Source organism: Staurois parvus, unplaced genomic scaffold (genome assembly GCF_062004578.1).
Source record: "Staurois parvus isolate SC_StPar_1 unplaced genomic scaffold, SC_StPar_1.0 ptg000575l, whole genome shotgun sequence".
Taxonomy (NCBI): domain Eukaryota; kingdom Metazoa; phylum Chordata; class Amphibia; order Anura; family Ranidae; genus Staurois; species Staurois parvus.
The window spans coordinates 4,528,376-4,555,694 of NW_028318371.1; the positions used below are offsets into that span (position 1 = coordinate 4,528,376).

The 27,319-nt window shown below is 45.7% G+C and overlaps 1 protein-coding gene across 3 annotated transcripts; it reads left to right on the forward strand.

The window, feature by feature from the left end:
* The first annotated feature begins 960 nt into the window (after nucleotides 1–960).
* On the forward strand, nucleotides 961–17,581 carry LOC149450363 (E3 ubiquitin-protein ligase TRIM39-like). Of its 3 annotated transcripts, XM_089692057.1 has the most exons (3): nucleotides 985–1,287; nucleotides 1,393–1,654; nucleotides 14,140–17,581. In XM_089692057.1, exons 1-3 carry the CDS (start codon nucleotides 985–987, stop codon nucleotides 15,066–15,068), a joined length of 1,494 nt encoding a protein of 497 aa, XP_089548183.1. In that variant the 3' UTR covers nucleotides 15,069–17,581. The 3 variants fall into 3 exon arrangements, with proteins under 3 accessions (XP_089548185.1, XP_089548183.1, XP_089548182.1); XM_089692059.1 differs by having other exon boundaries at nucleotides 961–1,654; XM_089692056.1 differs by having other exon boundaries at nucleotides 985–1,645.
* Nucleotides 17,582–27,319: the final 9,738 nt, after the last annotated feature.

The window sequence follows — 27,319 nt, forward strand, 5'->3', positions numbered from 1 at the left end:
AAATGTCAGTCTGATCCATGTGATTCACACAGGAACCGCACCGCATTCCTCTGCAAATCACATGTATATTCTGTGCGGGGCAGTTTGAGCCATACGTTTTGTATGCTTCAATATCACATCGTATCCACACCAAAAAGGTGCAGGACCCTTTTATTTTTGTCCGCACTAGAATCAGATCGCATGAGTATTCACACACATACAATCCGATTCTGCATATCGCACTGCATTTTGAGAACCAATTTTGGGGTGTTGGTAACTTAACATGCACACCCGCAGCACTTCTCATGAACGAGAATTCTCACAGAAGCCAATGCAGTACCTCATCAGTGTGAACCCAGGATAAAGGTGATAGTAGGTGTGATCAAGATGTAAAATATTCATCAAAAGAGGAAAAATTGTGAAAAAAAAAGTGTAAATTCTCTATAAAATTGTATTCTATTTTGTATGATGTTCCTGTGTATTGTACACTGCACTCATTGTGCACGCGGCACTAATAATGTTTTCATTACATGTTTGCAATATTTCGAACCAGGCCTGGACTGGGGAAAAAAATAGGCCCGGGCATTTTGGACTGAGCAGCCCAAAGCCCGGGGACCCTTTCCTCGGAGCCCAGTGGCAGAATGCAAGAGCGACCTTCTGCAACCTGGTAGTGTCAGTAGTTTTATATTAAATTTTTTTACAATTTTATATTTGTTTTACATTTTTTTGTAGGAGAGAAGGAAGGAAGGAGGGAAAGAGAGAAAGGAAGGGGAGAAAGGAAGGAAGGAAGGAAGGAAAGAGAAAGGAAGGGAAAAAGACAGAACAGTTCACAAATGTCGGAATATATACCTTATAATTTATAAACATTTGCTTTATCCACAAACTTCCTGAAGATAAAACTACAACACCAGCTCAGCCCCGCCCTGTGCTGAGAAATGTGAGACGACCTTTAGATTTTCCGTGTCGGAGACTTTTTCATTTAATTTCTCTCTTCTGCTGTCAGCGATGGCGTCTGCTGATCTGAGAGAGGAGCTGGACTGTTCCATCTGTCTGAACATTTATACCGATCCTGTAAACCTGAGATGTGGACACAACTTCTGCCGGGTCTGTATTGATCGATCGTTGGATACACAGGAGGGGTCTGGAGGTTATTCCTGTCCTCAGTGCAGAGATGAGTTCCAGGATCGGCCTGCATTGCAGAGGAACATCACACTACGTAACATAGTGGAGGCCTTCCGGTCTACTCAGCCAGATGAGAAGAAGACTGGAATCTTCTGTACTTACTGCATTCACTCTCCTGTACCCGCTGTTAGATCCTGTCTGCATTGTGAAGCTTCTCTGTGTGATAATCACCTGAGAATCCACAGCAAGTCACCAGAACATGTCCTAACTGATCCCACCACTTCCATGGAGAACAGAAAATGTGCCATCCATAGGAAACTTCTTGAATATTACTGTGCTGTAGATGCCGCCTGTATCTGTGTGTCCTGCAGTGTGGCTGGAGAACACCAGGGACACAAGGTGGAGACTCTGGATGAGGCTACTGAGAAGAAGAAACAGAAACTGAGAAACGTTCTGCAGAAACTGATGACAGAGACAGAGAAGACGGAGAAAAGAGTCCAGAGTCTGCAGGAACGTAAGGGAAAAGTACAAGAAAAATCAGCTGGTCTAACAGGTCTAACAATTTTTTATTTATAATTTTTTATTTATATTCTAATTTTTCTATTTTTTTTTAAATAATTTTTTTCGATTTTTTAATTTTCCCAACTCCGTCCCAGATTATATGGTCCCTCCACCACAACATCGTGATCATATCTATGCATCATCCCCCCGCTGCTTCATAAATAATTAATAATTCCATTCCCCGTACCTATATATATATATATATATATATATATATATATATATATATAATTATTTTTTTATTATTATTATACAGGATTTATATAGCACCAACGGTTTGCTAAGCGCTTTACATTAAAGTGGGAGACAATACAGTAACAATGCAGTTCAATACAAGAGGGAATTGAGTGCCCTGCTCCTTGGAGCTTACAATCTAGGAGGGAGGAGTGAATGGTACAATAGGTAAAAACTGTGGGGGATGGAGTGGTTGGAAGAGTGGAGGATTCCAGTATTAGCAGAGGGCGGGATAGGTTTCCCTGAAGAGATGGGTTTTCAGTGATCGCCTAAAGGTAAGTAGAGTAGGTGATAGTCTGACAGATTGGGGTAGGGAGTTCCAGACGATGGCTGACACCCTGGAGAAGTCTTGGAGACGAGCATGGGAGAAGGAGATAAGGGAGCTAGAGAGTAGGAGGTCTTGCGAGGAGCGGAGTGTACGGTTTGGGTGATATTTAGAGATAAGATTGGATATGTAAATTGGGGCAATGTTGTGGATGGCTTTATATGTCATTGTTAGTGTTTTGAATTTTATCCGTTGGGCAACTGGGAGCCAGTGGAGGGATTGGCAGAGGGGGATGGCAGATACAGAACGGTTAGTGAGGTGGATGAGTCTGGCAGCAGCGTTCATGATAGACTGGAGGGGGGATAGCCTGCGATGAGGTAGGCCAATGAGGAGGGAGTTACAATAGTCGAGGCGAGATATAACAAGGGAGTGGATAAGTTGCTTAGTGGTTTCCGGGGTTAGGAACGGGCATGTCTTGGAGATGTTGCGGAGGTGAAATCTACATGATTTTGTCAGCGATTGGATCTGGGGCTGGAAGGACAGATGGGAGTCTAGGATTACACCTAGTACCCTGGCATGAGGGGAGGGACTGATGATAGTGTTATCGATATTTATGGTGAAGTCAGTGGGGGTGGCGGGGGCTGGGAGGAATACTAGGAGCTCAGTTTTGGAAATGTTGAGTTTGAGGAAGTGAAGTGACATCCATGCCGATATGTCACTTAGTAGGCTAGCGATGCAAGTGGAGACTGAAGGGGTGAGGTGAGGGGTAGAAAGATAGATTTGTGTGTCATCAGCATAGAGATGGTAATTGAAGCCATGGGAGTTTATTAAGTGACCAAGGGAGGAGGTGTAGATGGAGAAGAGAAGGGGTCCTTGAGAGACCCCTACAGAGAGAGGGAATGAAGAGGAGGAGGCAGCGTTATTGGTAACACTGAAGGAGCGCTGCGATAGATAGATAGGAGGAGAACCAGGAGAGAGCGGAGTCTCTGAGGCCAAGAGAGTTTAGTTTTTTGAGGAGGAGGGGATGGTTAACAGTATCAAAAGCTGCAGAGAGGTCGAGTAGTAGGAGTATTGAATAGTGGCCATTGGTTTTAGCAGTTAGTAGGTCATTAGAGAGTTTTAGTAGGGCAGTTTCAGTGGAGTGTAGAGGTCAAAAGCCAGACTGTAAAAGGGTCGAGAAGGTTGTTGTCGGTGAGGTGGGAGCTCAGGCAATTTTAGACTAAGCGTTCCAGGAGTTTAGAGGTAAATGGCAGCAGGGAGATGGGTCTAAGGTTGTTCAGGTTGGTGGGGTCCAGGGAGGGCTTTTTAAGTATGGGAGTGATGTGCGCATGTTTTAGAGGGGAGGGGAATGCACCTGTAGAGAGGGAGAAATTGAAGATGCGAGTGAGGGAGGATAGGATGGAAGAGGAGGGTGACCGAATGAGTTGTGAGGGGACAGGGTCCAGGGGGCAGGTGGTGAGGTGGGCTTCTGAGAAGACCTTAAGGACCTCTTCGGTGGTAGCGAGGTCAAAGGAGGAAAGTGTTTAGAAAGGAATCTGAAAAGGAGGAGTAGAGGACATTTAAAGGTGCTGGGAGCGGGGATCAGATATGGAGAGATGGTTTCCAGGGGTGTTTGATTGAAGATTGTCTAGCATGCAGTAGAGTTTCTTGTAGTATCTTCCTGCAGCTAGAGTTCTTCTCCTTTGGGCAAGCTGGGCTGGGTTCAGCGTGAGTGGAATCTGAGTGGTCAGTTCTGGAGCGCTGCGTGGCTAGTTCTTGAGGAAGGACGTTCGTGCTTTTGTGAAGATTTGCTTGGAGTTTAGTGGCTAGCTTGGTGTAAGAGTTACTAGGATTCAAGATCCAGGTGGAAGTTCCAGGTTATGAATTTATGTCCCTTGAAGCCGATGGAGAGAAGCCGATGCGAGGGGAGCAGGGGAACCATATGCCGGCCTGGCCTCTGGTATGGGGTTAGGTGAGTTGACTCAGATGAGGCCTTGTTGGTAGAATTCCAGGCTGTGTCACTGAGGTCCAGGCTGTGTCACTGTATGCCGTAGTAGGCCTCAATAGGTCAGGTTTGTCAGCCGTGGGTTGAGGGGGGACAGAACCACTCCGAGCCCCCCTCCTGGCATGGACCGGACAGTGGGGCTTCGGGGAGAACTTTGATGCATGTCAGTGGCACGCCGCTGCTCAGGTCGGTGGGGGTTTAGAGCCGGGGTGCCAGAGCCTCGGGCTACACGTCCGCACCAGGCCACGGGTGACCCTGGTGACACGGCCGTGGGTATCCGTAGGGAAGACCTCCTGGGTGGAGATGGGGATGGATGGAGATGGCTTGCCCAGATGCAGGGGTGGGGATGGAGATGGCTTACCCGGATTCAGGAGACGCTGTAAAGATCTGGGGTGCCTGAGCCTCGGGCTATGCGGCCGTGCCAGGCCTCGAAGTGGTGTCCACGGGTGATGCGGCCGTACCAGGCCGGGGGGGGGGGCGATCGAGTGATGGTGATGCCATGTGGGGCCCTGTCGGGGGCCACAGCTGCCTGATCCTGCTGAGCTGCCAGAAGTGGCCCTTGAAGCCGGTGGAGAGGGCCAGGAAGCCTGCTGAGGTATCTGCTTGCTGTCTTCCTGCTGGGCATGTGTCCAATACAGCCTGCTGCTAAGCCTGCCTCCAATGCTGAGCTGCCTGAAGTGGCCCCTGGGGCCGATGGAGAGGGGGCCGCATGCATCCCACCCTAGGAGCGGGTTACTCAGCAGAGGTCGGGGGTGGAACGGCGGCGTCCCGATCCGGCGGTAGCATCCCAAACCGGCCAAGATTTTACGCGAGGTCGCGGTAGGCCGCAATTCCCGGAGCTCCGGAATTGGCCCAAAATTGGCCCAGCACCCCTCCCTGGGTGCTCATCAGAGGCCGTAGGGTCTCCGGAGCCCCTGTGAAGTCTGCTGCCGCCCGGATGGCAGCGGATGGGCACTGGAGCGACGGAGCTCCTTGCTTAGGACACTGCTCTGGTCACCATCTTGCAACCTCAGATATATATTATAAAACATTATATAATGTATTATCTAGCCATACTAGACGTATCAACTTACTTTCATTATATTATCACCTAAGGGCGGATTATGCATAGACCATTATCACCATTAATATTATTAGTACTTTTCTTTTTCTTTTTATATTTGTAATATTGTCATTATTCTGTTTGATTGTCATCATTACCGTTACCATGGTTATACTGCATTTTTACTCACCTAATTATTTTATATACCACTGTTGCAAGGTGATCTTCACATCCTATGCCACTAGCTAAATTTATGAGCCATCTAAGCAAGCATACACCATTGGGTGTAACATATCTAATTATACATATATATTTTTTTAATTCTAATTTTTAATTTTCAATTAATTTTTAATTTTAAAATTTAACATTTTTATTTAAAATTTTTTAATTATTTTATTTTTATTTATTTACTTATTTTTTATTTTTATATTTTGATTATTTATTTTTTAAATTTTGTAATTTTTCAGTTTATTATTTTTTAATTTTCCAATGTATATATATATATATTTTTTTTTTTCATGCATTTTTATTTTAATTTTAATTTTTATTTTATAACAATTTTTTATAATTTTTTGTGTATATATATATTTTCTAATATATATACATTTTATATATTTTATTTATTTTTACATATATATAATTAAATTTGATTTTACATTATTATTTTTAATTTTGACCATTTCTATTTCCATTTTTATTCACATTTTATAAATACTGATAACTACATTTTTTTTCCTTTTTCATTTTTCCATTTATCCCCGTTTCATTTTTTCCCATACCATTTTATTTTCATTATTAATAACTTCTTATTTTTTCATCCATTTACAATTTTAATTCTCTTCCTGTACTCTTTTAACCACACAGTGTCACCTTACAACAATGGTATAATCACATTATTGCTGAAACAATTGGTTAATTAATTGCCAATCAGCCCCTCTGAGGATTAACTCGGTATATATATGTAGCCCTGTTTTGGGGGGGGGTTATGTGAAATGGCCCACACCAAACAAGCTATGGCGCTAACCTGTATGAGTAGGCAATCCTGAGCCTTCGCTATATGGAAGAGGGGGTTGTGATAATACAAATGGCAGTGCCTCCACCTAGAATAGGGATCCTGCAATTGAGGAGACTCACCCCTTTCTAGGAATGTAACAGGTAGACAACTTAAAGTAACTATACATAGCAGTGTTAATGCACCCAGCTTATATTTCTAACATGAAAACATGTCACCACACCTGTATGAGATTAATGCAAAGTTTATATAAAGCAGCCACATAAAACAGGATGCATAAGAATAACATTCAGGAATTACAATTTAGCATAAATTGGGAGGTTGCAATTATACCCGGGTATATGTGCATGTAGTATACAGAATACCTCCAACCATGGGTTATAGCGCTGTCCGGTTGCAGGGGCCCCTGGAGAGGTGAGAGTCCATAAGATGCACGCTTCCACTTTAGATGCTGTGATGGCGTCCAAGTAACATGCGGATGATTGCACTGCTTGTCTGAAGATCAGCGATGCATCACCTAAAAGGATAAAATGCCCTATCTATCCTTACTCTTAGTCCCTATCCCTAAACTGGGCTGTCACTGCAACCGGGCCTCTATCTGTCTAAGTGGCCGTCGGATGCCTAACCTACCTCTAGCCTAATCTATCCAACGCTCCCTATGCTAATCCTAGCTAAAGGGAGATCCAGACCATAAGGCCCTTTAAGCAAAGAGGCTGCAAAGATACACTGCAATTACCAGAAAGTTCACCTGACAGTCTTATGCAGGTGAAAACACTGATCTATATATATATATATATATATATATATATATATAGACAACTATAAGGATTCTGCAGTGTGCAAATAGAATAATGATAACCACAAATCTCTCTCTTACAGAGATATTAGGGTTCCTATACAGAAGTTGAAATAAAACAGAGGCAGACCTAATCTGCTTCAGTAACAACTACATTGATAGCAGCCTTGTTAATCTGGATCATTACTCACAGAATCCCATACAGTTCTCCCCAGATACATAGCACATGGCAGGCTGGAACCCTCTGCCTGATACTTCCTGGAAAACAAACTATATAACATCCTGGGGTTTCTTGACCTCCTTGTAGGGGCAGGAAGCACACCTAGGGACTTGTCTGTAATGGGACCTCTATGGTAGTGGCTGTCTAACCCTTCCTCCTCTACGCACTTCCCTATGAGGTAATCCCTGATTTTCAGGTACTGAATGAGGGCTTTGTGTCATGGGAAGATATGGCACTGATTGTGGAGTAGAACTAGATCCTTGGTTAGGCGTACTCACTGACTCAGGCACAAACTCTGGCGATCTAGGGTTCAGTGACTCTCTTGGAAGAGGAGAAGCTGTTGGGCTCTGAATCTCAGGAACTACAGTCCAGTCACTCTCATTAAAGTCAGGAGGGTCAGTTGTAATGTTAGCCTGAGGTTGTGGGGAGTCCCTTCCCACAGTATCTTCTGAGTCATCATCATCAGTGACTTGAGGAATAGGGAGCAAATGGTTTCGATGCCAAGCTTTTACTTTACCTTCTGGTCCCTTTATTTTGTACACAGGAATTCCAGGTAATTTGCTCACCACTGTAAACATCTCATTCCTCCATCGGTCGGCTAATTTATGCTTCCCAGAAGGGCCCAAGTTTCTAAGCAATACCTGGTCACCAGGTTTCAATTCTCTGTATCTCACACGACGATCAAACCTCCTTTCCCTTCATTTATCTTGGCAGCATTTTCTTCAGCCAAATGATAAGCTGACTTAAGGGTATCTTTCAGACGAGCTACATACTGATAGTGACTTTGATGATCTACACCATCAGTGGAGACCCCTAGCAAGAGGTCTGTTGGCAGTCTAGGCTCCCTTCCAAACATTAAGAAATAAGGGGAGAATCCCGTAGTCTCATGTCTTGTGCTATTGTAAGCATGAACCATGGCTTCAACTTTACGACTCCAAGTGCGTTTATCATCAACCTGTAGAGTACCTAACATATCAAGCAAAGTTCTGTTAAATCTCTCAGGGAGAGCATCACCTTCAGGGTGATAAGGGGTAGTCCGGCTTTTATGGATGTTGAGCAGTTGAAGTAATTCCTTAACTAGTCTGCTCTCAAAGTCTCTTCCCTGATCCGAATGCAATCTGTGGGGTAAGCCATAGTGGATGAAATACTTCTCCCAAAGCACTCTGGCGACTGTCACTGCCTTTTGATCCTTGGTAGGAAAAGCTTGTGCATACCGGGTGTAGTGATCAGTCACTACCAACACGTTCCCAATTCCTCTTGAATCATTGTCAATGCATAGAAAATCGATACAGACCAAATCCATGGGGCCTGAACTCTGTAAATGTCCCATTGGGGCAGCTCGAACTGGGAGGGTTTTACGTCTCAGACAACAGAGGCACCCTCTACAAAGGCTAGTCACAGTTTCTCTCATTCTGAGCCAATAAAAGCGGTCCTGAATCAAGCCATAAGTCTTCTCAGGCCCCAAATGACCATGATGATCATGTAGACTTCTGAAAACCATCTTTCGAAAACAATAAGGGAGAACCAGTTGACGTCTCCCTGGGTGGTCATGATACAGAGTCACACGGTAGAGTAGGCCCTTTTCAATCCTGAATTTATCCCAGTCTCTCAGAAATGAGCTACATTCAGCAGGCAAGGTTTTCTTCAATATCTCTGGATCATTAACACTAACTGCTCTATATAAAGGTCCAATCAAAGGGTCAGCCTTTTGACTCTTAATCATCCGCTGAGGAGATATAGAACAGTTCTCAAATGAGCCTAGGGCTGCTGGGTAAGCAAACATGTCTGGTACAGCATCAGGTCCACTTCCTATGGAGTCTATGAGCCGCATCTCTGAGAAAGCCACGTTATCGTCCACTACTGCAGCCATAGAACATAATGCTCCAACACCAGGACCAGGGACTTCCTCCCATTCATTGTCTTCAGAGACAGGCGTTAACCCAGGGCGTCTGGATAACGCATCTGCACCAATGTTCTTTGGACCAGGTTTGTATTTCAAGGTGAATTGATAATTTGATAGAGCAGCCAACCAGCGATGTCCAGTGGCATCTAGTTTTGCTGTGGTTAAGACATATGTCAAAGGATTGTTATCCGTTCTTACTTCGAAAGCTGCTCCATAAAGATAATCATGTAACTTATCGACAACAGCCCATTTGAGAGCTAAGAATTCTAACTTGTGAACTGGGTAATTGCGCTCGCTAACTGTGAGGCTTCGGCTGATGAAGGCGACGGGTCGCAACCCAGCTGGATACTCCTGGTGCAACACTCCACCCAGTCCTTCAAAGCTAGCATCTACATGGAGAACATACGGCTTTCGAGCATTAGCATAGGCCAGAACGGGTGCCTCTGTTAACTTCTTCTTTAACTGACTGAAGGCATCCTCACAGGCTGAAGTCCACTTATCGCCAAAAGGATTTTTGGTGGATTTCTTTTGTTTTTCTTGACCGCTCGAATCAGTCTTCAACAAGTCATGTAGGGATTTGGCCACTTTGGAATATCCTTCTACAAATCTGTGGTAATAACCACAGAATCCAAGGAATGAACGTAACTCTGTGATATTCTGAGGTCGTGGCCAATTCACAACTGCTTCAACTTTGGCAGGATCTGTGGCCACTCCTTCAGCAGAAACAATGGGGCCTACATAGGTAACAGATGAACGGCAGAACTTACACTTGTCTGAAGACAACTTCAGCCCTTCCTCCTTTAGACGATGCAACACTCGCATGAGACGTTCTTCATGTTCCTCCAATGAAGCTCCAAATACAATAATGTCATCGAGGTACACAAGACACTCTCGTGGCACTAAATCACCCAAAACGCGTTCCATTAATCTTTGAAATGTTGCTGGTGCACCCCTTATGCCTTGTGGCATGCGGGTAAACTGATAGAAGCCCAAAGGACATATGAAGGCTATTTTCTCTTGGTCTTCAGGAGCCATTGGAACCTGATAGTACCCTGACCGCAAATCAAGAACTGTGAACCACTGATTTCCATTCAGAGCTTCCAAAGCCTCTTCTATCCTGGGTAGTGTATACTGATCAGGTATTGTCCTTCGATTCAGGATTCGATAGTCCACACATAGGCGAATAGATCCACACTTCTTTCTTACCACAACAATAGGTGAAGCATAGGGACTTTTACTATCCGCAATGATCCCCTGATCTTTCATCTGACGTAAGGTCTGTCTGAGCTCATCAACATCCTTTGGAGCTATCCTTCTGGGCCTTTCCCGGAAGGGAGTGGCATCTGTTAGCCTGAAAGTGTGTTGAGCACTTTTGGCACAGCCTACATCCATTTCATCCATAGAAAATACTTCTGGTAATCCTGATAACTGCTGTGTCAATCTGTGAACCCAAAGCTCTGATAAGTTTGGATCAGTCAGATCAAATTCAACCGTAGGAGTACCTTCAACTTGCACTTTGCACACTTCAGCATAGGGGTTAACACCAAACACAGGATAGCAATGGGCTACCTTTTGGTAAGGATCAATTACAACGGGGTAAGGTGAACAGTTTCTCACAGTCACAACTGTAGATAGGTCCACTCTGGCCCTCCAGTCTTTCCTTTCAGGAATCACCTTCCACCCCTCTTTGTTGATCATCTCTTCAGGTGTTTCCATAAGGACGTAACTGCCATCTCCAAGTAGCTCAGGAGCAATGCTGGAAGCAACCCTTAGTATTCTCTCTCCCCCTGGAGGAATTTCCACTGCATGCCTACCGATGTGATACACCACTCCGTGTTGATAGCCAACAGATAGGACATTACAAAGCTCTTTAAGATCAGAAGACAGTTCAATTTGATCAAAAGAAGCAGTTCGACCTCCTTCAAGAAACTTCTGAAAAGCACAGTGTACTGCTTTACAATTAGTACCTAATATCACAGGAGCGGCATTGGAGTCCCCAGTGTCGGGACACACAAGTGCAGTGATCTCCATGGGAGGAACACCTTTGTCCTCTAAACCAGGTACAGTAACAATTATGCGTGGGCTTCCATCAACAGGGTATGACTTAGAGTTCAACCCCCACAACTTCATCTGTCCAGTAGATTGAAGTGGTGTGTTGCTCAAATGCTTCTGATAGAAGGAACGATAGATAAGGGTAACTTGAGACCCAGTGTCAAACAAAGCTGAAGTTTTAAGTCCGTTGACAGTAACGTTAACAATGGACTTGGAGCCTATGATAGGCTGTTTTGATCCTGACTTTGAATATTTCAGTCGTCCTTTGTGCTTTTGTACAGGGAATGACACACTTTGCACCATTCCCTCATAATCGTCATGACATTGTCTAGCTGAATGGCCTGTCTGACCACACCTGAAGCACTTTCTAGAGTCTCTCCCTCTGTGTAATGCAACGGGCTTGTTAATGGAAGACTTGGACCAAGTGAATTCAGGTTGATCATTTTGAACAGGACGAGAAGGGAGGTCCTCTTTAAAAGGTTGTTTCACTTTCTTAGGGGGGCTAAACTGAATGTCAGCTTCCAATTTCTTCACTAACTTCATTAGTCCATGAAGAGGAAGATCATCATCAGATAACTTCACTTTGAGGAGCTGTGGGAGAGGATGATGAGGTAACAACCCCCGTACTAATTGACTAGTTCTCATTGAATTCACTGCATCAGGATGTATAGCAGTGTGATACACCAGACGTGACAACAGTAACTGCAATCGATTAATGAAAGTGGAAACACTCTCTCCTTCTTTCTGATGGGTCATACGATAGTCAGCAACCATCTGTTCAAGGTCATAGTATGGTTCAAAATGGTCAGACAGTACTTGTATATAGTCTGTTGCACTTACCCCCTCATGGGTATCTCGATACAAGCGGATTAGTTCTGCCGCTGGAGATCGCAGACTTTCCATAACACGCTGACGCTTGCCTTCCTCTGAGCAGGACCATTCTTTCAAGCATTGAAGGGTGTGCTCTTTCCAAACTTCGAAAGCTTCTTCTCCTTGTGGTACAGGAACATTACCAGAGAACACTTTTAGCTTTCTATAATGTGCCGCCTGTAACCCTTGTGCTAGCATCTCAGTCAGTTGATTTAAAGTGCCAACAGCATTCTCATTAGATTGTCGAATATTGACATCTTCCTGATACGAATAGTTAACTGGCATTTGTTCTTCTTTTACACTGACGTTTTGTGGGACAGAGGGAAGGTACCTCCTTCTAGGAGTAGGTTGAGGGCGCCACTTTTCTTCGTGTTGCTCCTCCATGACTGACTATTAAACCCACTTCGCTCTCAGCAGTGCCTCCAAATGTAGCCCTGTTTTAGGGGGGGGGGGGTTATGTGAAATGGCCCACACCAAACAAGCTATGGCGCTAACCTGTATGAGTAGGCAATCCTGAGCCTTCGCTATATGGAAGAGGGGGTTGTGATAATACAAATGGCAGTGCCTCCACCTAGAATGGGGATCCTGCAATTGAGGAGACTCACCCCTTTCTAGGAATGTAACAGGTAGACAACTTAAAGTAACTATACATAGCAGTATTAATGCACCCAGCTTATATTTCTAACATGAAAACATGTCACCACACCTGTATGAGATTAATGCAAAGTTTATATAAAGCAGCCACATAAAACAGGATGCATAAGAATAACATTCAGGAATTACAATTTACCATAAATTGGGAGGTTGCAATTATACCCGGGTATATGTGCATGTAGTATACAGAATACCTCCAACCATGGGTTATAGCGCAGTCCGGTTGCAGGGGCCCCTGGAGAGGTGAGAGTCAATAAGATGCACGCTTCCACTTTAGATGCTGTGATGGCGTCCAAGTAACATGCGGATGATTGCACGGCTTGTCTGAAGATCAGCGATGCATCACCTAAAAGGATAAAATGCCCTATCTATCCTCACTCTTAGTTCCTATCCCTAAACTGGGCTGTCACTGCAACCGGGCCTCTATCTGTCAAAGTGGCCGTCGGATGCCTAACCTACCTCTAGCCTAATCTTATCCAACGCTCCCTATGCTAATCCTAGCTAAAGAGAGATCCAGACCAATAAGGCTCTTTAAGCAAAGAGGCTGCAAAGATACACTGCAATTACCAGAAAGTTCACCTGACAGTCTTATGCAGGTGAAAACACTGATATATAGATATATATAGACAACTATAAGGATTCTGCAGCGTGTAAATAGAATAATAATAATGAACCACAACTCTCTCTCTTACAGAGATATTAGGGTTCCTATACAGAAGTTGAAATATAACAGAGGCAGACCTAATCTGCTTCAGTAACAACTACATAGATAGCAGCCTTGTTAATCTGGATCATTACTCACAGAATCCCCATACAGTTCTCCCCAGATACATAGCACATGGCAGGCTGGTACCCTCTGCCTGATACTTCCTGGAAAACAACTATATAACATCCTGGGGTTTCTTGACCTCCTTGTAGGGGCAGGAAGCACACCTAGGGACTTGTCTGTAATGGGACCTCTATGGTAGTGGCTGTATATGAACGTAAACAAACCACAACTAGTGTATAAAATAACAGTTCCCTACATATACAACTATCGGACTCCCACTTCCCCCGGCTTGATAAAGGAGCGCACTTCCGCCTCTCCAGGCCAGCGCATGCTCCAAAACGTCTCAGTGCACCTTGGGTAACTGACGTCATCACGCCCACGTCATCGCTGCGTTCCAGCGTGCGTTCCCCCCGACTTTGAGGAGGATGTGCACGCCGGCCGGCTCCACAGCTGTCCCCCTCCAGTCACCACACTGCTCCAGCGGAACGCTGACACATTGTTACCGATGACAGCTCAGTGACACCGATGACAACCCCCTCCTGTCCCATGTTACACTACACCACTTTATTTCATGCATTACTTGTACCTCATACATGGGAGGGTTCCTACTTCTCATCTTCATTGAAGTGTTATGCTGCACTTAGAGGCACTTCTTCTCCTTCTTTCATCCTAACAGAGAGAGTCACTGCCCTGTTCATAGAGCTCAGGAGACAACTGGAGGACCTGGAGAAGAGAGTCCTGAAGGAGATCGCCAGCCAGGAAGAGCGGCTTTCATGTCCATTGTCTGAGATGATCCATCAACTGGAGATAAAGAAGAAGGATCTGTCCAGGAAGATGGGGGACATTGAGGAGCTGTGTAACATGACCGACCCCCTGACTGTCCTCCAGGAATCAGACACAGGGGACTTGTGTGATACTGAGGAGGGAGATGATGAGGACAGAGAGAGACATGATAGACTCCTCTATGATGGAGGGGATCTGGATGTGGCTGGAATCTCACACACATTACACACAGGGATATCTGATATGATAAAAGGGGGAAATGTATGCTTCAATATACAGGAAGCTTCAGACTTATTACTGGATGTGAACACAGCTCAGAATAATCTACAGATATCAGATGACATGAAAACTGCATCCTGGTCAGATATAAAGCAGAATCGTCCAGAAACACCAGAGAGATTTCAGTACTATAGCCAGGTATTAAGCAGTCGGAGTTTTTCCTCGGGGCGACATTACTGGGAAGTAGATGTCAGTGAGGGGGAACATTGCGGAGTTGGGATGTGTTATCCCAGTATAGAGAGGAGAGGAGGGCAGTCAGGGATTGGAAGTAATAACAAGTCCTGGAGTTTGTGGAAGTATAACAGTGAGTGTAATCTATTACATGATAATAAACCAATCCCCATACCTCCCGATACCCCCCCTGATAGAGTCAGGATCTATGTGGATTATGAGGCCGGGCAGCTGTCCTTTTATGATCTGTGTGACCCCATCAGACACCTCCACACCTTCACCACCACCTTCACTGAGCCCCTCCATGCCGGGTTATGGGTAGGAAAAGGTCGTATAAAGATCTCTGGGGGGGTCAGGAGACATGTAAAATGATCATATGACAGGAAATCTGACCTGAATCTGGTGAAATCTGCTGAGAAATGTGAATCTGGTTCATAGGATGACACCGTTTGTAGAGATAATATATTTCTTCCATCAGTAGATCTGGTAGAAGTTCCCATAGAAGTCAGTAGCCTGTAATCCGCACCTGAACCGGACCGCACTGCTCAGAAATCTCACATGCAGGGGCGGACTGAAAACTCATGGGGCCCCCGGGCAATAGGGGATCATGGGGCCCCTGTGTCCTTGCCCAAACTCAAAAAAGCCTATGAAAAAGGTACCAGGGGCATCTCATGGGGCCCCCTACTGACCCCAGGCCCTCGGGCAGTGCCCGAGTTTCCAAATGGTCAGTCCGCCGCTGCTCACATGACTCCTTCTCACCGCCAGTGCAATGGACCTATCATTGGTATCAGTGGGAGGAATAGTGCCCCATCATTGGTGTCAGTGGGAGGAATAGTGCCCCATCATTGGTGTCAGTGGGAGGAATAGTGCCTCATCATTGGTGTCAGTGGGAGGAATAGTGCCCCATCATTGGTATCAGTGGGAGGAATAGTGCCCCATCATTGGTGTCAGTGGGAGGAATAATGTCCCATCACTGGTGTCAGTGGGAGGAATAGTGTCCCATCACTGGTGTCAGTGGGAGGAATAGTGTCCCATCATTGGTTTCAGTGGGAGGAAGTGCCCCATCTTTGGTGTCAGTGGGAGGAATAGTATCCCGTCTTTGGTGTCAGTGGGAGGAATAGTGGCCCGTTTTTGGTGTCAGTGGAAGGAATAGTGCCCCGTCATTGGTGTCAGTGGGGGGGAATAGTGCCCCATCATTGGTGTCAGTGGGGGGGGGATAGTGTCCCAACATTGGTGTCAGTGGGAGGAATATTACCCCATCATTGGTGTAAGTGGTGGAAGGAATAGTGTTCCATCATTGGTGACAGTGGGGAGAGGAATAGTGCCCCATTGTTGGTGTCAGTGGGGGAGGAATAGTGCCCCATCATTGGTGTCAGTGGGGGGGAGCAATAGTGCCCCATCGTTGGTGTCAGTGGGGGGGAGCAATAGTGCCCCATCGTTGGTGTCAGTGGGGGGGAGCAATAGTGCCCCATCGTTGGTGTCAGTGGGGGGAGGAATAGTGTCCCATCGTTGGTGTCAGTAGGGGGAGGAATAGTGCCCCATCATTGCTGTCAGTGAGGGGAGGAATAGTGCTCCATCGTTGGTGTCAGTGGGAGGAATAGTGCCCTATCATTGGTGTCAGTGGGGGGAGGAATAGTGCTCCATCGTTGCTGTCAGTGAGGGGAGGAATAGTGCTCCATCGTTGGTGTCAGTGGGAGGAATAGTGCTCCATGATTGGTGTCAGTGGGAGGAATAGTGTCCCATCGTTGGTGTCAGTGGGGGGAGGAATAGTGCCCCATCGTTGGTGTCAGTGAGGGGAGGAATAGTGCTCCATCATTGGTGTCAGTGGGAAGAATAATGCCCCATCATTAGTATCAGTGACACCAACGATGGGGCACTATTCCTCCCAATGACACTTACCTTGCTGACCCCTGCTCCAGCCTAGGTGCTCCTGCAGCCAGCATGCCTGGTTCCAGCAGCACCATCAGCACAGCACACTTACCGGGCGGTCAGCTGTCCTGCTTCATTCACTCCGGGCGCTCTCTCACTCGATGTTTGCGGGGTCGCTCGGCTCCACCTCCTCGCAGGTGATTGGCCGCCTGTGTGCCTTTCCTGAGCTACAGTTCTGGCGCCCAATCACCGGTGAGGAGGCGGAGCCGAGCAGCAGCGCGTACAGCGAGTGAGGGAGCGGCCGGAGAGAATGAAGGAGCAGCGCTTCCTGGACTGGATCATCATGGGACTGGGACCGGAGCCAGGTAAGACACAGCAGCCCACTGTACTTAGTGTCCCTTCCATTGGAAGGGGGGGCGGCACCGCGCCGCCCCCCTAAAAATTGCCGCCCTAGGCAAACGCAAATACGCCCCTGGGTTGGGGATTATGTAACTTTAGCTCCCGCCCCCTGTTTTCTGAACTTTTGGACAAGCTGTATAAATTCTGCACTTTGAACAGATGTAGAGAAGAGAAGATACACAGGTACAACAGGGCCCCCCCTGAACCCCACATGATATCACAGTGCCCAGGGCAGTCGCCCCCCCCCCTTGCCCACCCCTTGTCCCAGCCCTGCTGACCAGATCATCAGGTGAAAACAGTGGGAAAAAAGCCTAAAAAAAGAAATCTAATGCAGCCAAGAGAAAAAAACACATCGGGTGGTAAAAAAGCAAAATCCACCTGTTGGTTGTCTCTGTGGAATTCTACTGAGAAGTCATTTTACCCTTTTATATGTGTTGTTTTGTATATTCCATGCATTTTAAGGTTTTAGATTCCACTTTTATACATTTTATCTTGTCTCTATTTTTGTGCCATTTTAAGTTCTGGGATTTGATTATTGTGTGCCGACATTTTATTGTACATTTTATTGTCCAACTTTCATCTTTCATGTTTCATTAAAGTTTTGTTGAAACCTTGAAGTGTTCGGTTTGGTATTTTGAAGCGTTTATTTTCAGGCTTTGGTTACAATGTATCTAAAGCCTTCCTTTGTTTTAGTTTTGATAGAGTAGGGAAGGGTTAGAACCTCGCTCAGTTTTCTTTTTACATATTTTCATTTCCTGTTCACAGAGACACAAGGAAATCTCTCCGAGGTCAGAGGAATCCCCCTCTTAGTCTAGGGTCACACCTATGCAGGTTGTGTTTGATGTGTTTCTGCATTGCGTTTTGCTTTTTTGCACTTGTGTTTTTGCCAAGTTTTTGATGCATTTTGTGGGTTTTTTTGATGTTTTTTGCTTGTTGCTAGACAGGTTTAAAATGCAAAATGCAGCAAAATCACAATATATTCTTTTCTGCAGTGTTCCCATTGAAGTCTATAGAACCAAAAATGCAATGTTTTGTGTTTAAAAACAGTCCCTGATCCTTACCAAAAAATGCACCGGGTGAAAAAGCAGAGATGTGAACCTGTCCCATAGGAAATCATGTTAAATGGGCTGCTGTGCGTTTCTTCAAAACTCTGCAGAAAATGCTTAGGTGTGAACCTAGGGTTAGATAGGTGTCACTGGAACACATGGGGGGGAGGGGGGGGGGTTTAAGAAAACTGGAGCACTCAGAATCTGGTGCAGCTGTGCATGGGAGCCAATCAGCTTCTAGCTTCTGCTTGCTCAATGAGCCCTTTCGGGCCTAAGAGTAAAACAAATGTTAATGCCTAACCACAATTTTGCAACTTTGACATGTGTTAGTGAAACCGTGTCTGGGGAGAGCGGATATAGTGAATGCAGGATCCAGGTAGACCTGATATAGTGAACGCAGAGTCTGGGGAGACCAGATATAGTGAATGCAGGGTTCTGGGGAGAGCGCATATAGTGATTGCAGGGTCCGGTGAGACAAGACATAGTAAATGCAGGGTCCGGGGAGACCAGATATAATGAATGCAGGGTCCTGGGAGACCAGATATAGTGAATGCAGGGTCCGGGGAGACCAGATATAGTGAATGCAGGGTCCGGGGAGACCAGATATAATGAATGCAGGGTCCTGGGAGACCAGATATAGTGAATGCAGGGTCTGGGGAGACTAGATATAGTGAATGCAGGGTCCGGGGAGAGAGTATATAGTGAATGCAGGATACAAGGACAGGAGATATAGTGAATGCAGGGTTCCAGGGAAAGCGGATATAGTGAATGCAGGGTCCGGGGAGAGCGGATATAGTGAATGCAGGGTCCGGGAAGACCTGATATAGTGAATGCGGGGTCCGGGAAGACCTGATATAGTGAATGCGGGATTCCAGGGAAAAACCAAATACCAGTACAGAGAGACTGGATATAGTGAATGCAGGGTCCTGGGAGACCAGATACAGTGAATGCAGGGTTCCAGGGAAAGTGGATATAGTAAATGCAGGGTCCAGGGAGACCAGTAATAGTGAATGCAGGGTCCGGGCAGACCAATTATAGTGAATGTAGGGTCCAGGGAGAGTGGATATAGTGAATTCAGGGGCCGGGGAGGAGTGTGCGGATGACATCACGACATTACCATTCATCGGGACAGCGGTTATAGTTCTCTGTAATCAGCTCTTGGAACGACATTACAGCAGGCAATAGCATTCATTAAGTGGCCCCGTGCTTTGCCTGGCATTACATTACGGATGGGGTCTGGTTTGAGCATGTACAGGACTCTGCTGCTGTGATGATACTGCCATCTAGTGTCTAATCAGTACATCACTGGATGTTCATCATACCTGGTGCAATATACACCTCCGGAACGTGAGTGCATTTCTTATGTTTAATTGATGAATAAAAGTGTAAAAGGATAAAGCACTATGTGGAGTTCTTTGTAATGAGGAATACGGCTGATACAAAGACGCTTATCAGGAGGGAGATTACTTTGGAGTCCTCATTCAGCAACCTGATCTTTTGAGTCCAAATGGGACCAAAAGTGCAGTTAGACGGTAACATTGTATAATGTGCGGTCACACTGCGTGAGGTGAGCAGATATATGGTGGAGAATGTCTTTGCACGGGAATTGATGACAGATGCACATATTTTTCGATATCCAAAGAAGGGTTCACAGAAGGACACTTTATTGATTGAACTTGAGTTTTTGAATGACTCTTGCTTGATTCGTACTTAAAAAATACTTTTTGATTTTTTTTTGTGTGGTCCTTGTTTTCATATATATATATAGATTTATATACTTAATTCTTTTTTCAATAATTTTTATTTTATTATTTATTTTTTCACTTTGCTTTTTGATATATAGGAATTGTGCAATTTTTTCATATAGCGCATTTGTTTAATAATATGATAGTGAATGCAGGGTCTGGGAGAACCAGATATAGTGAATGCAGGGTCCGGGGAGATCAGATATAGTGAATGCAGGGTCCGGGGAGACCAGATATAATGAATGTAGGTTCCTGTCAGACCAATTATAGTGAATTCAGGGTCCAGGGAGACCAGATATAGTGAATGCAGGGGACAGGAGGAGCGGATATAGTGAATGCAGGGGACTGGGATACCGATATAGTGAATGCAGGGTCTGGGGAGACCAGATATAGTGAATGCAGGGTCCAGGGAGAGCAGATATAGTAATGCAGGGTCCAGAGAGAGCAGATATAGTGAATGCAGGGCCCGAGGAGACCAGATATAGTGAATGCAGAGTCCAGGGAGAGCAGATATAGTGAATGCAGGGTCTGGGGAGAGAGGATATAGTGAATGCAGGGTCTGGGGAGAGCGGATATAGTGAATGCAGGGTCTGGGGAGAGTGGATATATAGTTAATGCAGGGTCTGGGGAGACCAGTTATATTGAATGCAGGGTCCTGGAAGACCAGTTATAGTGAATGCAGGGTCCAAGGAGACCAGTTATAGTGAATGCAGGGTCCAGGGAGAGCGGATATAGCGAATGCAGGGGACGGGGAGAGCGGATATAGCGAATGCAGGGTCCGTTTAGACCAGATATAGTGAATGCAGGGTCCGGGGAGACCAGATATAGTGAATGCAGGGTCCGGGGAGAGCAGATATAGTAAATGCAGGGTCCGAGGAGAGCAGATATAGTGAATGCAGGGTCCAGGGAGAGCAGATATAGTGAATGCAGGGTCCAGGGAGAGCAGATATAGTGAATGCAGGGTCCGAGGAGAGCAGATATAGTGAATGCAGGGTCTGGGGAGTTTGAATTTAGTGAATGCAAGGTCTGGGGAGACTGGATATAGTGAATGCAGGGTCCAGGGAGACCAGATATAGTGAATGCAGGGTCCAGGGAGACCAGATATAGTGAATGCAGGGTCCGGGGAGACCAGATATAGTGAATGGTTAGCATTTCCACCTGGCAATACTAGGGTCACTGGTTCAAATCCCAACAACTGGGTCCGGGAAGAGTGAATATAGTGAATGCGGGGTCCGGTGAGAGCGGATATAGTGAATGCAGTGTCCGGGTAGAGCGGATATAGTGAATGCGGGGTCCGGGGAGAGCGGATATAGTGAATGCAAGTTCTGGGGAGAGCAGATATAGTGAATGCAGGTTCTGGGGAGCGCAGATATAGTGAATGCAGGTTCTGGGGAGAGCAGATATAGTGAATGCAGGTTCTGGGGAAAGCAGATATATTGAATGCAGGGTGGTCCGGGGAGAGCGGCTATAAGGAACGCTGGGTGTGGGGAGAGTGGATATAGTGAATGCAGGGTCCGGGGAGAGCAGATATAGTGAATGCAGGGTCCGGGGATAGCAGATATAGTGAATGCAGGGTCCGGGGATAGCAGATATAGTGAACGCAGGGTCCTGGGGAGAGCGGATATAGTGAATGCGGGGTCCAGGGAGAGTGGATATAGTGAATGCGGGGTCCAGGGAGAGCGGATATAGAGAGTGCAGGGTCCAGGGAGAGCAGATATGGTGAATGCAGGGTTCGGGGAGAGCAGCTATATTGTATGCAGGGTCCAGGGTTTGGCAGCACTTTCAAACCTGTGTGTTTTCCATTGCGCTTTGCAGAAACACACAGCAGTCCATTGAACATGATTTCCTATGGGGCACGTTCATATCTCTGCATTTTCATCCGAAGCATTTTTTGAAAAGGTTCAGGGACTTTTTTTAATCTCAAAATGCTGCATTTTTGGTTCTATAGACATTAATGGAGATGCTGCAGAAAAAAGTAAAGTTTGGTGGAGGGGAATTATGGTGTGGGTTTGTTCCTCAGGGGTTTGGCTTGGCCCTCTAATTCCAGTGAAGGGAACCCTTAAGGTGACATTTTGGACAATTTCATGCTCCCAACTTTGTGGGAAGAGTTTGGGGACGGCCTCTTCCTGTTCCAACATGACTGCGCACCAGTGCACAAAGCAAGGTCCATAAAGACATGGAGGAGCCAGTTTGGGGTGTAGGAACTTGACTGTCCTGCACAGAGTCCTGACCTCAACCCCATAGAACACCTTTGGGATGAATTAGAGTGGAGACTGTGAGCCAGACCTCCTCCCCCGACATCAGTGCCTGACCTGACAAATGTGCTTCTGGAAGAATGGTCAAACCCAGTGGCGTGGTTAGGGGACTCTGCAGCAGACCTGGTGGTCCCATAGTGGATGAGGCTTCTGGGGAAGGTTGAGGTGTAATGTGGGTCACCTGGTCCTACAGCAGAGAATGGGGGCACTATGGAGGGCTGGGGGCTCTACAGCAGCCTGGGGGGTACTGTGGACACTGTGGGCTCTTGGGGGGGGGCACTGTGTGCCTCAATAGAAGGTTGTGAGTAGTAATGGGAGCTGGGAGACACGAGGATGGCATGGCAGTGGGACACAGCCCAGTGGTTGAGAATTACAGAATTGTGTGACCAAATTGCTTTGTTTTTCCAAAGGGTACATGGCTGAGATATATATATATACACAGTTGCAAGAAAAAGTATGTGAACCCCTTGGGATTACGGGGAGTTTTGCATGAATTTGGCATAAAATGTGCTCTGAACATCATCTAAGTCACAACAATAGAAGAACACAGTCTGCTGAACATAATACTACACAAACATTAGATGTTGCCATGGTTTAATTGCACATAACATGTAAACATTCACAGTGCAGGGAGGAAAAAGTATGTGAGGCCCTAGCTTAATGACTTCTCCCAGAGCTAATTGGAGCCAGGAGTGAGCCAACCTTGACTCCAATCAGTATGATGATATTGGATGTGTTGCTGACAGCTGTCCTGCCCTTAAAAAACACACACCAGTTTTGGGTTTACTGGTTTCAAGAAGCACTGTCTGATGTGAACCTTGCCTCGCTGAAAAGAGCTCTCAGAAGACCTACGATCAAGAATTGTTGACTTGCATGAAGCTGGAAAGGGTTAAAAAAGTATCTCCAAAAGCCTTGATGTTCATGTGTCCACGGTAAGGCAGACTGTCTACAAATGGAGAAAGTTTAGCACTGTTGCTACTCTCCCTAGGCGTGGTCGTCCTGTAAAAATGACTGCAAGAGCACAGCGCAGAATGCTGCATGAGGTAAAGAAGAATCCCAGAGTGTCAGCTAAAGACCTACTTCTCTGGCACATGCTAACATTTTTGTTGACACATCTACAATAAGGAAAACATTAAACAAGAATGGAGTACATGGGAGGACACCACGGAGGAAGCCATTGCTGTCCAAAAAGAACATTGCAGCACGTTTGAAGTTTGCAAAAGAGCACCTGGATGTTCCACAGCACTACTGGCAAAATATACTGTGGACAGATGAAACCAAGATTGAGTTGTTTGGGAAGAACACACAACACTATGTGTGGAGAAAAAAAGGCCCAGCACACCAACATCAAAACCTCATCCCCACTGTGAAACATGGCGGAGGGAGCATCATGGTTTGGGGCTGCTTTGCTGCCTCAGGGCCTGGACAGATTGTTGTCATTGATGGGAAAATGAATTCCAGAGTTTATCAAGACATTTAGCATGAAAACATATGACCATCTGTCCGCCAACTGAAGCTCCGCAGAGGATGGGTGATGCAACAGGACAATGACCCAAAGCATACAAGTAATTCAACAAAACAATGGCTGCAACAGCACAGAATACGCCTTCTGGAGTGGCCCAGTCAGAGTCCTGACCTCAACCCCATTGAAATGCTGCGGCATGACCTTAAGAGAGCGATTCACACCAGACATCCCAAGAATATTGCTACACTGAAACAGTTTTGTGAAGAGGAGTGGTCCAAAATGACTCCAGATCATTGTGCAGGTCTGATCTGCAACTACAGGAAACGTTTGGTTGAGGTTATTGCTGCCAAAGGAGGGTCAACCAGTTATTAAGTCCAAAGGTTCACATTCTTTTTCCTCCCTGCACTGTGAATGTTTACATGTTATGTGCAATTAAACCATGGCAACATCTAATGTTTGTGTAGTATTATGTTCAGCAGACTGTGTTCTTCTATTGTTGTGACTTAGATGACGTTCAGAGCACATTTTATGCCCAATTCATGCAAAACTCCACGTAATCCCAAGGGGTTCACATACTTTTTCTTGCAACTGTATATATATATATATATAGTCCTCGTCACCTGCAATTAATGAAAGTGTCCCACAGAGCTTCATATAACACCTTTTCAGCCCTCACTCCCCCCTACAATCCTCCTATCTCACATACATACACATACTGGGGCCAATTAAACCGCCCAGCATGGCGTGGGTGTTTGGAGAAACTCATGCAAGCACCAGGAGACCAGGCAAACTCCATGCTGGAAATGTGAACCAAGGACCCCAACGCTGCAGGGCAGAAGTGCTAACCACTATGCCACTGTGAATATGGCGCCCCTTACAATGATATATGTGTGCTTTCCTGTACGGTGTGCAAGGGACAATTCAGCAGTTTATATTTGTGCTCTGCCTTCTATGGAATGGCTTGCCACAGGTATGGCAGCCTCTTTGCAATGGTGGTGGTGGTGGGGGGAGGGGGTTAGATTTTTGCAGGATTCATGCAGGACGCTGCAACAACACCCAGGAATCATGATGGATACACTACACAGCGTGTTCACAGATTACATAGTAATTACATAGTTAGTCTGGGTGAAAAAAGACAAAAGTCCATCCAGTTCAACCATTAAAAAAAAAAAAAAAAAGTGATAATCCTACACCCACAGTTGATCCAGAGGAAGGTAAAAAAAATCCCAGCAAAGCACGATCCCATTTTTCATGTTAAAATTTCTAAAACAAATATTTTGTATTGATGGGGAATGAAAACATAAAACAGTTTAATATGTATATAAAAAAAACAAATGTGAGATTACAATTGGCCCGAAACCATTCAAATTTCCTTTTATTTCCATTAGAAAGTGCAGCATCTCAAACCTCCACTAGGTGTCTCCCTACTACAGGTTATACCATACACTATATTGCCCCAAGTATTGGTCAGCCAGGGGCTCCATTCACAGCCGGGCATTTTGAATCGCTGGAAGAATCGCCGTGACTCTGCCTGCAATTTAAAAAACACTCTGCTGGAAGGACAAACCGCACCGTTCATTTTAATGGCACCTAAAATCGCAGTGCGGTCCTGCTGCGATTGTCGCACGGTAAATCATGGGAAACCGCATCACAGGAGGCCTGTCTCCCAATAGAAGCCCCTGCTCCTTTTCTGGACAACAGGCTTCATGTTGATGCGATTTGCCACAATTGTAGCATGATTTATCGCATGACAATCGCGGCAGGACCGCGCCTCGATTTTGGGTGCCATTAAAATGAATGGCATCTGATATTTGAGTTGTGCGATTTGTCATTTGGGCCGAGCGTTTTGAAATCGCAGGCAGAATCATGGCAATTCTGCCCATTAATCAAAATGCCCGGGTGTGAATGGAGCCTTAGTGCCCGGTCACACCGCCGCGATTTGGGAATGGAAATCTCAACTGAAATCTCATCTAATGAATGTGAAGGTTGGTGTCTTACACCCCGGTCACATTGGGTGCAATTTGGTATGACATGCGACTTGAAAATCGCATGCCAAGTTGCACCCTATTGTCCTCAATTGGAACGGTCATATCCATGCCATTCCGACTTGGTTGGAGCCGCACCGATTTCTAAATTAGCGCATGCATTACTGTTGGTGCGATTTGTATAGACATCTGTGTCCGATGTCTTGCAAATCGCACCAGAAATAGGTGGTTCACCTGACTTTGAAATCGTGCGACTTCACTGTAAGTCGCACGATTTCAAAGCCAGGCTTGATGTGACCGGGGGCTTAACGTGTGCGATTTGCTGCGGTGCGATTTTCAAAGTAGTTTACCGCATGACTTTCTCTGCCTACATAGAATAGAATGGAAATCGCACTGCAAAAGGCAAGCAATCGTTGAACATCTTCACAAGTAGCAATAGTGCCCGGTCACACCGGTGTGATTTCAGGTGCGATTTGGGAATTGAAATCGCATCTAATGAATGTGAATGTCGGCGTCTTAACATTTGCAATTTGCTGCGGCGCGATTTCTAAAGTAGATCTTGAATGGCTTTTTCTACAGTTTTGTTGCGATTTCACCTACATAGAATAGAATAGAAATCGCACTGCAAATGGCAAGAAATCGCTGAAAATCTTCACAAGTCGCAATAACGTCTTCAGAAATCGCACACAAATTGTATGATTTCAAATCGCAGCCATGTGACCGAAAATCACTAATGACTGAAAGGAAAGCCTGCCTGGCTGGTATGGTCAGGGCTTTTTTTCACTCAGAAAATAGGTGCAGGTACCCCTCCCCCCCACTTCCTTTCACGTCACTTCTCGTCTCCGCCCCCTACCCACCTCCAAGCACCGTCTCTATTGTTACTGGTAACAAAAAAAGCAGTAAAATAGATCCACTATAGCCAGGAACAATAGATCTTCCCATCAACAACAGACCCCCCCAGCAACAACAGATCCCTCAAAAAAAAATATTCCTTCCCCCAACAACAATCAATCCCCCACAACAATAGATCCCCAACAACAAATACCCCCTGCCTCAGCAACAATAGACCTCATGCAGCAACAACAGATCCCCCAAAACAAAATACCCCTTCCCCCAACAACAAACCCCCAGGAACAATAGATCCCCAACAACAAATATTTCCTGCCTCCGCAACAATAGACCTCATACAGAAACAATAGATCACCGGCAGCAAAATTCCCCCTTCCCCCAGAAGCAATAGATCTTCCACAAGAAAATACCCCCCTCCCCCAGCAACAGTAGACCTCCCATGGCAACATTTGATTTCATTGATCTATTTTACTAAAAAACACAGATTGTCAAAAACTGAGCCCTTTTATTCTATATTTAACCTCTCCTCACATTTTAACCCCCCATCTTCATGTCTCCTTTGATTGCTGTAGTTGTCCCATGCTCTCGGGTCTCAGTTTCCACACAAATCCCATCCGATCTTGAACACTGACTCAGGACGACATGCTTTGAGAATCCCACCTGGACTATCTACAGCCATCTCACCCTGCTAGCAATTCCTGACCTGTCCTCAATCATGCAGAAGTGGCTGATGGACATTATGGACCTAGACACTGATGATTGGAGGGACATGTGGGACCTTCCTTCCATGCATTTAGTCTCCATAAAGGATGAACTTATCCAATATAAAATGATACTTAGAGCTGATGACACCTTATACATGCTCCACATGAGGCTTCCCTCAATCTCTTGGCCTGGGTGCTCTACAACTACTCACTGGGGGATTCTCACACACGTCTTCTGGTCCTGCCTGGCTGTCATGCAATACTGGCAGGACGTCATAAATGTTGTTGATGGGATAACTCAGAACT

Excerpts from the sequence above, each read along its gene's own strand:
- LOC149450363 (XM_089692059.1), top strand. The coding sequence starts at position 985 with ATGGCGTCTGCTGATCTGAGAGAGGAGCTGGACTGTTCCATCTGTCTG. Across the intron at positions 1,655-14,139 it reads AAAATCAGCTGGTCTAACAG|AGAGAGTCACTGCCCTGTTC; the intron begins GTCTAACAATTT and ends TCATCCTAACAG.